The 12,260-nt window shown below is 30.8% G+C and overlaps 1 protein-coding gene across 1 annotated transcript in view; it reads left to right on the top strand.

The window, feature by feature from the left end:
* The first annotated feature begins 222 nt into the window (after positions 1-222).
* Positions 223-12,260, top strand: part of LOC107442943 (FERM, ARHGEF and pleckstrin domain-containing protein 1) — a 98,981-nt gene continuing 86,943 nt past the window's right edge. The window contains exons 1-3 of the mRNA XM_071177028.1: positions 223-402; positions 5,341-5,445; positions 10,218-10,336. Of these exons, the coding sequence (XP_071033129.1) occupies positions 283-402; positions 5,341-5,445; positions 10,218-10,336 (344 nt within the window). The 5' untranslated portion in view covers positions 223-282. The remainder of the gene's footprint in view (positions 403-5,340; positions 5,446-10,217; positions 10,337-12,260) is intronic.

A 12,260-nucleotide genomic window follows, 5' to 3' on the forward strand; every position in this document is an offset into this window, starting at 1 on the left:
ATATTCTATTACAAATTTTTCAAATCGCAGAAAAACTTGTTAAATAAAATTTTATATATATTAATTGATAGAGATTGAAATCAGATGTTGGCCATTTGGATTTTAAAAATAAATTGCGAATCATTCACTAACTAGTTCATTGTCACATTCACTAATTAATTGAATTGAATTGTCAAATTCACTAATTAATCATTCACTAATCAGTTGAAATTTTTATGATTTCTTAATAAAGTAAATACCTTATTGTTTTTTTTCAGATATATTGCATAGTAGTTTACAATTATGACATCAAAATTGAGCAAGTCATCTGATCTCTATGAACCATCTCATCGTAGGAGTAAAAAATTTATGAACATTACCGTTTTTTTCTTAGATGATTCAAGTCATGTCTTTCAACTGCAGGTAATGATTATTTTTTTTTTTTTAATTCTCAAATCCTGATATAAATTTTTTGAAAGTCAATAAAATGTTTTATTTTTCTTAAATTACTTTATATTATTTTTTAGCCATCTTCTAAAAGAAAAAAAAAACTAGATTATTTTCTACCATTAAACTATATGCTTATAAACTATAAGTTTGTCAAGCCTTAATTTCAAAATAATTATCCTAGCTCATTGAACAAGCTCCCACATTCAATTAAGCCTTACGAGTTTTTGAGTTAGTTGGTAGACTTTTAATGACATTATATCACCGGATTATTTAAAATAGTAGTTTTTAACTGCCATATTAATTTTGAGCATTCAAAATCTCGTATATCATCATCTTAATCTAAATTTCATTAAGTTCCAAAAGAGTGCATACTTGAGAGAAAAATTATGGAAGCCTTTTGCAGTTAGTCCGGCGGTGGGGGGATTTTATTTTAATTTATAACCATTGATAGTCAGCCGACCCAATTTCTTGGGTTTACGATTACTAAGGTTCAACTCCGTAGTCTTGTAATTTTAAACCCAATCCAGAAGACAAGGGAACTCATGGATCAAGTATTGGGGGAAATTAGCCTTTGTGGAGGACTTTTTGATGGAACTAACCTGCTTTTGCGTTACATGGAAAGGAAGACCACAAGAACCTCTCACGATTAGTCTGACTGCGAAGGGACTCTAACACATGATACGCCTACCTCTGATGATATTTCACGCAAGCACTGTGGTTGGTGCCAGTTGTGAAATTTGTATTGACTAGCCATCACTGGAGTTTGAACCCTGTTCACCTTATTGTGAAGCAAACGCTCTATTCCCTGGGCCATTTTGGCTCGCAGCAGGGGGATTCTAATCTATGCTCTATGTTTATCTCTGAGGATATTTATGTCAGCAATGTGGTTCGTATGAAGCAGTTTTCCTATCAACCAGCCATTGCTGGAATTCAAGGCTAAAAGATCTTGCTGGAGAGTGAGTGCTCTATCCTTAATCATTGCAACTGGCTCTATTATGTCATCTTGGGATATCTTTGGATATTTATTAAATATTAAAGTGAGTTTCTTGGTCATCTCTGTGACTCTGAACAAGATACTGAGCAGTATCTCATTGTTTTAGATGAAACTATTTTTTGTTTTTAAATGCAACAACGAATATTACTAAATTCAAGTGCATGTTTTTCATTCAGTTTATTTTCTAAATTCATGTGTTTATACTGAACTAAATTCAGTGGTGCGACACCCCATAGAGGGTCAAGGCCTACTGTCCCCATCTCAGTTTTCTTGACCTTGGGGCTCTGGGGTGCAGGAGCAAATGTTCCGGTTAGGTGGTCAGCGGAACACGAAACCCCCAGTGTTTAGTTCCCAAGCATGCTTGGTACTCATTTATCGACCCACTGAAGGCATGAAAGGCTGAGTCAACCTTGCCCGGCCTGAGGATCAAACCTAGGACCATTATACAGTGTAAGAAAAAAGATGAATAATTATTTATCACAATCAATCATGAAACACAATTTAAATTTAAGAGGCTGAGACATTATTTAAAAATTTAAAATAGGTTTAATTTTTCTTTAGTTATTATTTGTTAGCCTTTCCTGGGGATTTTACATCATTAGACTAAACAAAACATATTTTTAGAAGTTCAAATCATCAAAAAAAAAAAAAAATGAANTAAGAAAATAATGTTATTGATCATGGCCTATACATTATAGTCAAGATTTACTGCTTTCACTTTATATAACTTATTATTTTTTATTTTATTTCAATTACTGTTGATTTTAAAATTTTAAAAACATAACTTTTAAGGAAACAAACATGTGTTTTCAGACGGTTTTCAAAATACCTATATAGTGTAGGTTATTCCGTGTATGCTATCCATTGATATAGATTTTACTGTGTTTACCTGACATATAATCAAGAATAAGAAAGTATTAATCAATTTCCTATAAGCTTCTAGTAAAGCCCATTTTTGATTTAATAGATTTGTAATCTTACAAACAGGACTGATATTATCTCTCAAATAATTCAAAAGAAAAGGTGTTTGTAGTTTAAATTACATTAATATGTACAGATGGATGACAAAATAATACGAACACCTGTGAAAAAGTGTGACTTATTTCACACCTGAAGTACAGCCGCGCCACCTGTAACAGAAGTCTGCCACCTAGTGAGCGTGAAGAGGAAGCTATCAGTCTCTCAACATTAGTCACCTGTGTTGCATGAGTTTATCTAACTAGATTTTATAAGGTGAAATGTATGACCAGTCAGAATTCCAAAGAGGGATGATTGTTGGGGCGCGTTTAAATGGAGCATCGGTGACAGAAACAGCAAACCTTTTGGGGTTTGCAAGAAGTACTGTATCAGCCGTTATGACAGCATACATGAAAGAAGGTAAGACGAAGTCTTCAAAGCAAAACAGTGGCCGAAAGTCAAAGCTTGATGATAGGGATAGACGTGTCTTGCAGCGCGTAGTAGCTCGAAAACACAAGCAATCGTTATCCGAGATAACATCAGACATGAACAGTCATCTTCAGGACCCCGTTTCAACAAGAACTGTTCAAAGAGAACTTCATGCAGCGAACATTTATGGGAGAGTGGCAATTTGTAAACCCTTGGTGACAACAACCAATGCTTTCAAGCGCCGTCAGTGGTGTAGATGTCACAAGGGCTGGTCCCCACAGCAGTGGCAGCAGGTAATATGGTCCGATGAATCATCCTTCACCTTATTTCAGATCACCGGACGCGTTTATGTCTGGAGATCACCCAAAGAAGCGTTTGATCCTGAATGCCTCTTACCAACTGTGAGACATGGAGGTGGCTCCATTATGGTTTGGGGTGCGATATCTTGGCGTGGTCTTCGGCCACTAGTACGTCTGCATGGGAGAATCAAATCTAATGACTATCTAAGCGTTCTAGCGGATCATGTTCATCCTTTTGTACAGACTGTATTCCCTGGAGAGCGACCGATTTTTCAAGACGACAACGCCCCTATCCACACCGCTAGGTGCGTTCAAACATGGTTCGAAGAGCATGACAATGAAGTTGAGCATCTCGCATGGCCCCCTCAGTCTCCGGACTTAAATATTATTGAACATTTCTGGCAATATTTGGAGTCTAAACTTCGTTCCTGATTCCCACCTCCATCAAATCTTTTGGAATTAGAGGCCGCTTTGCAAGAGGAATGGCTTAATATTCCTTTAAATGTGTTCCATGACCTTTATGCATCGATCCCACGTCGTATTAAATCTGTAATTCAGTCAAACGGTGGTCCAACTCCCTATTAATAAAGATTTTCTGATATTTCACAGGTGTTCGTATTATTTTGTCACCCATCTGTAGGTAATGAATTGTATGAGAAAATTTTGTTTTTCACTTGTCCAGCCCGAATGGACATATTAAAAAATTTCAAATGAGGTTTAAGTTTTGGAGCTAAATTTTACTTCTACACTTGCTGTTGAAGCTTCATAATCATAGCACAAACATTTGAAATTATAGGACGGACCTTCAAAATGTGTGTCAAAATATTGCATAATTTGAAAGATGCATTATTAAAATGTAATCTAGTGAGAGTAGATTAATGGTTATACTGAGTTTTGACCTGTGAAGCAGAAACCTGCCAGCTCTGTAACTGACACAGCAGATTATCGCAGCATCTGCAGATTAATCTCGCAATTTAAAAAGACAATCCTCACAACACTAAATCACAAATTTAGTTTAAAAACGTGTTTGTAAACAATTTTTAATTTTGTAAGCTTTGTTACATAAATGCTTGGAATTATGCTGAACATTTTCAATTACAATCTCCATCTGACTTTGTTGGGGATCACTGACTTTGAAATTGTTATATAGCGGTATAGTTTGACTCTGTAAATTCTGCTCCAAGATCTTGACGTGTCAAAAATTTAAACTCTCCGAAATTTAATTTTTGGACATGTCAAGACTGATCTCTAATCACAAAAGATCACAAATTTAGATTAGACATTGTGTTTGTACACAATTTTTAAATATTTTAAATTTGTAAACTTTGTTACATAAATACTTTGAATTATACTGAATGTTTTCAATAACAATGACTTTGTTTCAGGTCGCAGACTTTAAATTCGTTTAAATAGCGGTGCAGTTTGACTCAGTAAATTCTGCACCAAGATCTTAATATGTCAAAAATTTAAACTTTTTGAAGTTTAATTTTTTTACATGTTCATGCCAATCACTAATCACAAAAAATCACTTTGTTTTCAAAAAAATTGTTTGTTCACAATTTTTAAATTAGTAAACTTTGTTACATAAATGCTTTAAATTATGCTGAATGTTCTTAATAACAATCTCTGTCTTTGTTGGTGATTGCAGGCTTTAAATTCGTTAAGATAGCCATGCAGTTTGACTCAATAAATTCTGCTCCATGATCTTGACATGCGAAAAATTTAAACTTTCTGAAGTTTAGTTTTTTGATATATCAAGACCAATCACTAATCACAAAAAATCCCAAATTTAGTTTAAACAACGTACTTGTATACAAATTTTAAGTATTTTAAATTTGTAAACTTTGTTTTATAAATACTATGAATTATACTGAATGTTATCGATAACAATGACTTTGTTGTGGGTCGCAGACTCTAAATCCGTTAAGATGGCGGTGCAGTATGACTCAGTAAATTCTGCATCATGATCTTAGCATGTCAAAAATCTAAACTTTTTGAAGTTTAATTTTTTTACATGTCAAGACCCTTTTGCGGAGTTGATTTAGTCTTTAATTACTTAGAGATTTTTCTGTGTTCATAAATGCAAATGAAAAGACTGAGTGTATTCTATTTTATTGTGATATTTGTTTCAATTACTAAATAAGATTACTTAATTACTAAATGAGATTATTTCAATTACTTAATTACTAAATGAGAATGTGTGTTATATATAATTATATTTTCTCTCTACAGGCCAAAACACTTGGTCAGTTGCTCTTTGAAAAGGTTTGTAAGCACATTAACTTACTGGAAGTAGATTACTTTGGTTTGGAATGTGAGGATGAAAAAGGGAAAAAGGTATTAAATTAACAATTTTAAATTTTAATTTCTAAATTGTTTATTGTTAAATATTTTAAGGCTTGTTTGTACAGGTTTGAAATGCTTGATATAAGTGGGAACTAAGTGCTAATATCTAATTGACGTTGCTCGTGCTGTGGTCAGTATACAGACACTAAGCTTTAGCTTCATATGCCGTTCAAATCTATTTAGCTTTGTTTTCCATGTGCAGTTTAACTTGATGTTAAGATCAGGGTATCTGTGCACCTGAAAAGTCATGGATTTTGGTATTAAACAACATTTGTTATGAAATGTCATGAGTTTAACTATTTTTTAAAAAAAATCTTGGAAAGTCATGGATTTAGGTCACTGAAAAATCTAATTTTTAAAATGGAATTTCACCCCTCTCCCAATTTCACAATGTTCCAAATATCTAAATTTGTAGTGAAATACCCACTTATAGTCATATTCTATTAAAATATAAAATGTTTTTATGTTATTTAAAAATTATGGTGTTCTTTCAAAAAAATGCAAGAAAGAACATCATTTCTGGTGTGAATTATCTTTTAAACTTCTGTGATTTCAGAAATTTTTTATTTATTTATTATTTGTTTTTTTATTTTATCAATTTAAAATTCTAGTTTTCACTTTTTATCAAATCTGGTGATAAGTTCAAACTCTCAATTACTCAGAGACAAGCTTGCAATGAGGCAATCCAAAAAATTAAAATCTTGTTCAGCTGCCAGTCCTCTTCATCACACATACAAGTTCAACAACTAGAAAAACTAAATCATCATATTTCTATACTCTCAGATAAAGTTGATCCAACACATATTAAGAACTTAGAGCGACAAATTATTAGGATATCAGATCAGCTCAACGAACTTAAAACAATCTTGACATACTCCAACTTACAGGAAAATCGCCAAGAGACAGCTTCCTCCCACACCTATTATCATCACTGCTGAAGACGAGAAATCTGGTGATGACATCATCAAAATCATAAATGATTCTACAACGCTACCAATTGTGAAGAAGGTTTACAAGACAAAGAATTTCGTCGAAATAAAGTTTCACAATCATGAGGAAAAGACTAGATTAACAAATAGCATCAAAAATAAGCTCGAATTCCACGACAAAGAACAACGCCTTACCTCACTTATAATTCTGAATGCACCAGCTCTCTTTGATGGCAACAGTATATCCAACATCCTCCAGCATTTCAGTGAATCATCATTTGACAATAATACCATCACCTACACAAAGTCAATACCTCACAAAAAACATGTTGACAAAAAACATCTCATTGTCAATGTATCGCATAAACTTGCTCAACAACTCCTGAGGACAAAACGCATCTATATAGGCCTTAACAGATGCATTATCAAAAAAAGAATTCTACTTCGACGCTGCTCATGGTGTCAAGGTCTTGATCATTCCACCCACTCTTGCACTCAAGAATTCGCCACTTGCTCTAACTGCGGAGGCGACCATCACACAAATGAATGTCACTCCGACGAAAAATATTGCATCAACTGCTGGCACACCAATACCTTTTTTGGAACCAGCCATAATCCTTATCATCAAGCCTCAGACATCACTTGCCCTGCGCATCACCAGGCCCTCCTTGAATTACGATCACGTTCTAATGAGTATTAACTGTTACCACCTTCTAGCTATATCTTCTCAATCTATTCACATATGTTTGTTGAATATACCTATCGCTACAGAAACTCTATAAACATTTTTCCTCATTGCAGACTTTTTGTAGATGACTCTTATTTTAATTTTTATTTTTCTTATTTCATATTTCCTTTCAAAATTCTTGCTATACAGCCTCCTTGAGAGCCTTACACTTTCGACAGCTGTCAAAATAATCTTCTTATGTTTTCCAGTTACTTATCTACCATGTAATTTCACTATTATTAAGTTAAAATTAATTTCTATGCTTTTTGTTGAAGGCATTTCACTATGCCTTTGTATTTTATAGTGTAAATATTTTCAAAATTTAATTTATTCTTTATATGTCATTTATACTAGTTGCTAATGTAATTTTTTGTGTTTTATGTGTTTTATGTATGTTTTGTCAGTAGAATGTTTGTTCTACTCTCGTGTGCCCTGAATAGGGCGGGTCGAGGTATAAATAAACAATTACACTTACTTTTAAGAATAAATGAAGCAGATTTAAATAACTACATATATCTAACTTTATTTAGTTATTGGCTTTTGTATTTTTTTCCAGCAATTTTATTGCTTTAACTCTTTCTTTACTTTGTTTTTAAGTTTAAAATCAATAAATTTGAAGATGCAGAGTATAATAGTTTTGTTATACCTATCATTTCAATTAATGTCATTATAATGCTTTTTGAAATTTATTGTTGTGTTTTTGTGGAGAAAATAGTAACTTTGGTCAGTCATGAAAAATTTGTGGAATTAGTTATGAAAAGTCATGGATTTGAAACTCTAAAATGTGGCAGATACTCTGTAAGATAAACGATTCTCAAATATGCTGTAGTGTTAAATTTAATAAGAGAAAAAGTTGTTTTTTAGTTAAAATCAACTTGTAAATTTGTTCATTGAAACCTGTGTGTCCTCTTTAAATTAAATATGCAAATATTTAGCATTTAATTTCAGTGATAGAATTTGTAATTCATCATTGAGCACCTTCATATAGATGCCCTTTCAATGATATGTCTGCTGTGATTTTGCATATAAAGACTGAATTAATTCCTCTTCTTCATTTAATTTGTATTTTCTTAAAACTGTATCTAAAACTATAAAAAAAATCTGATTTAACAATGTATTGTATATTTATTTGATGTTTATATTGCTAAAACTTTCAATGCCCTGAAATTAGAATAACATGTGAAAATAAATACTAAATTCATTGTAAATAAGTAATATTATACAATATTTTGCACAATATTATTTACACAATATTATCTTGCAATTATAATACTCCTTTTCCCAGTCTAGACCGAATCAAAATTCGTAATAAAATTAAACAAATTTTCTCTTAATATCAAATGCAAAAGTTAGCATAATTAAATATATATTTATTTATTATTTACTTTCTGGAAATGACAGATATAACAAATGTCATAAATAAATATCTATGAATTGTAGTTTTTCTTTATAAAAATTAGTGCATCAGCTTTTAATTCATATTTTATGTATAAAAATAAAAAAGTTTTTTTTTTTAAATTGATGATTATTAATTTTTATTTTGTTCTCCATTCTGTTCTACTGTTCTAGCACGTCATTCTCAGTTTTTTCTTTCATAACATACATTACATTGTATGTATACATTGAGAGTGTCTGAGTGTAAAAATGTGCTCATCCTGATGTTCCTCAATTACAGCTGGTTTATTCCGTGCCTTTTTTTTTGTCAAAATTTTGGTAAAATAAATCAAGCAGTTAAGAGGTTAAATTATCCATTGTACTAGCAAAATTTATCTTTGAAAACTGTTTGTTTTATATTGCTCTTTACAAGATATATTTAAATTAAAAAATTCCAAGATTTAGTAATAAAATATATAATTTAAATAAATATTCAAAATTAAATGCTATAAATTTAATTAAAATAGAAAGTGGGACAGTAATGAATTGAACTTATAGGTAATAATTTTTAAGCAAAACTACTTCTTGTTTAGTCGATACATTAATCCTCTTGCAGCCCTCTGTATTTTAAACTACCTCTTGTTTTATCAATGCATTATAAAAAGTAAGTTTATATTTTTAACTTGCATTTTAAAAGCTTTAGCCCAGATAAACTTTAGCAGATACAAAGAGTTCATAGACCCTTCATATTGAATTATTTTGCGATAGAAATTATTGCTGAAGAATTTAGTCTCATTTGTGTCTTTGTAGACCTTAAACCGAAGACCTTTTTTATAGCTTTTAATTTGCTAAAAGAACATTTACCACTTGTTACAGATAGTAGTATTGTTAACGAAATTCTTAAACTTATCTACAAGTTAAGAAAAAAAATCTTTTAAGTTGTTCTTATAAATGAACATTAGGATATCAAATGGAAATATTTTTTCTTATTATTTGTTCCTTATAATTTACATGTTTAAATAGTATTTTAAAGGTCATTTCCATTCAATGTAATTCCATTCATTTCCATTCAATTTTTGTAAGAAATTGTTATAAAAAATTAAAATTTGTTGTTAGCTGCTGTAACACTATTTATGTGTGTATAAACATTTTCATGTCCTTTAAACTCATTTTCTGATTCGGGCATTTACTAAAATGACTTTCAATGACTATGTGAATTTTTTAATGACAGGAAACATTTAATAACAGGAAAATTTGATGTCAATTTTTACAACTTCTGAAATGAATCTGAACTAATTAATACAACTCTGTGTAAAGTGTTGTTTTAATTAGTTCAGATTATGAGAAATATTATCAACAGCCCTGGATCAACTTATTGCAACTAATTTCGAATTCTGCTTATTAAGATAAGTATAAAATTATCGTCTGGAATGGAACTCAAAAAATAATTTTTTTTTAAAATTGTTTTTTTATTTCTTTGCAATTCTTGAACATTAAATCTAAGAACTATGTAGGACACATTATAGTTAGATAATCGTCTAGTGTCATTTACAATAATTCATTTGATTCACAGGCACTGATCTATTTTTCAGTTGCTTAAATAAAGAAAAATTATAGTAGTTAAAACCTTCAAAAGCGATTTTTGCCATTAAAGTTCTTGTAAAATGTTTTACTGTTTGTTTTCTACTTTCAATATTTCAATTAATCTTTTCTATTCATTTATTGAATTTCAGTACTGGTTGGATGTCCTCAAACCATTATGTTCACAGCTGCATTCATTTTTTCCAAGTATGTATTTTTGTGTTAAGTTTTACACTCCAGACCCTGTACAACTAGAGGATGAATTCACAAGGTAATTCACAAGAATTATTTCTCTCTGTTCTGTATATGTATGTATATAGCAATAGTGTAAACACCAGGGGTGGTTATATTATAGGTCTATCCCTGAAATCCGTATTTCTCGTATAATCCCTCCTGTTCTAGAAACTAGTAGTGGGGCAGGGGATTTTTTTTGTGGAATTCCGCGTACCTCAAAACTGACATCTGAGATTGTCGTAGAATATCATTGTATCTGTTTGTCAACGAAACAAATAAAAAACGAAGTTTCTATAGAAATACGATTATTTTCAAAACTTATTAAACTGGTAGACATACTCTCACTGTTGTGATGTCAACCGACGTGACAAATGAGTAACGAAAAGAAAGAAAGAATGCCACATAATCGGCTTCAACAGAAGCTTAAATACTCCTTAAACAGATGACGTCATGATCCACACGAGAACGACCAACAACAAAAAACGAAAAAAAACTGGCCAATTCCGCAGACCATGACGTTACCGACGTAAGTTGAATGCATGAGATCGTCATCTTCAACGACTGACGAAGGTCGAACCTATACCCTTTTATTTTATGTTATTTAATCAATCAAAATAGAAAAAAACCCTTTTAGCATTTATTTATCTCACAAAGACCATTGTTTTGAAGACTTCCATGAATCAAAACTTATAATCCGATGAAATTTTCCTTGTAATTTAATGTAAGAATTAAGTTCTAAAATTTCATTTTGAAACCTTTGCTAAATCATGTTAACGAGAAGTTTTCATACTCAATTGTCTCTTCTACAATTTATTTTTTATTTGTCGGATTTTTATAGTTTTTAATGTTTGAAACTACGCCGAAATCCTCTAATATCGTGAGTCATGTTCACGTGATTTTAATATCTGTCTTTGATTTTCATATTTACCTGATTTAAAAATTATTCATTGTGAATCGTATTTATGTGATTTAAGAATTGTATATCGCGATTTATATTTATGTGAGTTTTAAATCCAATGTCGCTATTCGTATTCACGAATCTAAAAATCATGCATCGTGATTACGAAGTATACTGCAGATAAAGAGTATGTACGTGATTCAAGAATCTTATATTGCTATTTGTATTTTCGCATTCTTAAATCCAATATCATGATTCATATTCACGTGATTTTAAAACCCAATATTGTGGTTTGTATTTCTGCTTTCTTAAAACCCAATACAAATTCACACGATTTTAACATCCAATATTGTGATTCTTGTATAACCTTAATTAAGTTTTCTCTTAAATTAGTTACTATAAAAGTGTGATATTCTTTATTTTTAGGCAATTTAATTATAATTTTAGTTCAAAAAATTATATTAAATGTAAATACATAGTATATAAATTGATATCTTGTTATCAAGTTTTTGAACATAAAATTTTCAGGGTTTTTCACTTTGTGTCACAATCATCCCTGAAACACTTCATTTATTTAAAAAAAAGTTCCATTATTAAAAGGTCTAAATTTTAGATGACCACCAAAGAGAAAAAAAAAATCAAAGAAATAATCTTCAATTCCCAAAAAGTCATGGAAAATTAGTAAACTTATGCATCAGGTATCTAATTTCTCATCAGGTAAACTTATGCATCAGGTATCTATCTGATATTTTTCCAAAAACATTAGAATCTTTTAACGATTTTCTCTTTTTTTTTAAAAAAAAAATGAATGTTTACTTTTGTCCCTAATGGAATATGTAAGTGTTTTGTAATGTGTTTGATACATGAAAATAAGATAACTTAAAAAATATATACACTCCATGTGTTAAAAAATTTAGATAATTTGATGAAACCAAACTGGAAAAATCAGGGAATTTTTTTTTTTGTTTTCACCTTGGTTGGTAATAACTGTTAAAAAGGATTGGATTCACATTTTTACATTATAACATTTATTTTATGTATATAACTTTTACATTATAGCCAG

Source organism: Parasteatoda tepidariorum, chromosome 2 (assembly GCF_043381705.1).
Source record: "Parasteatoda tepidariorum isolate YZ-2023 chromosome 2, CAS_Ptep_4.0, whole genome shotgun sequence".
Taxonomy (NCBI): domain Eukaryota; kingdom Metazoa; phylum Arthropoda; class Arachnida; order Araneae; family Theridiidae; genus Parasteatoda; species Parasteatoda tepidariorum.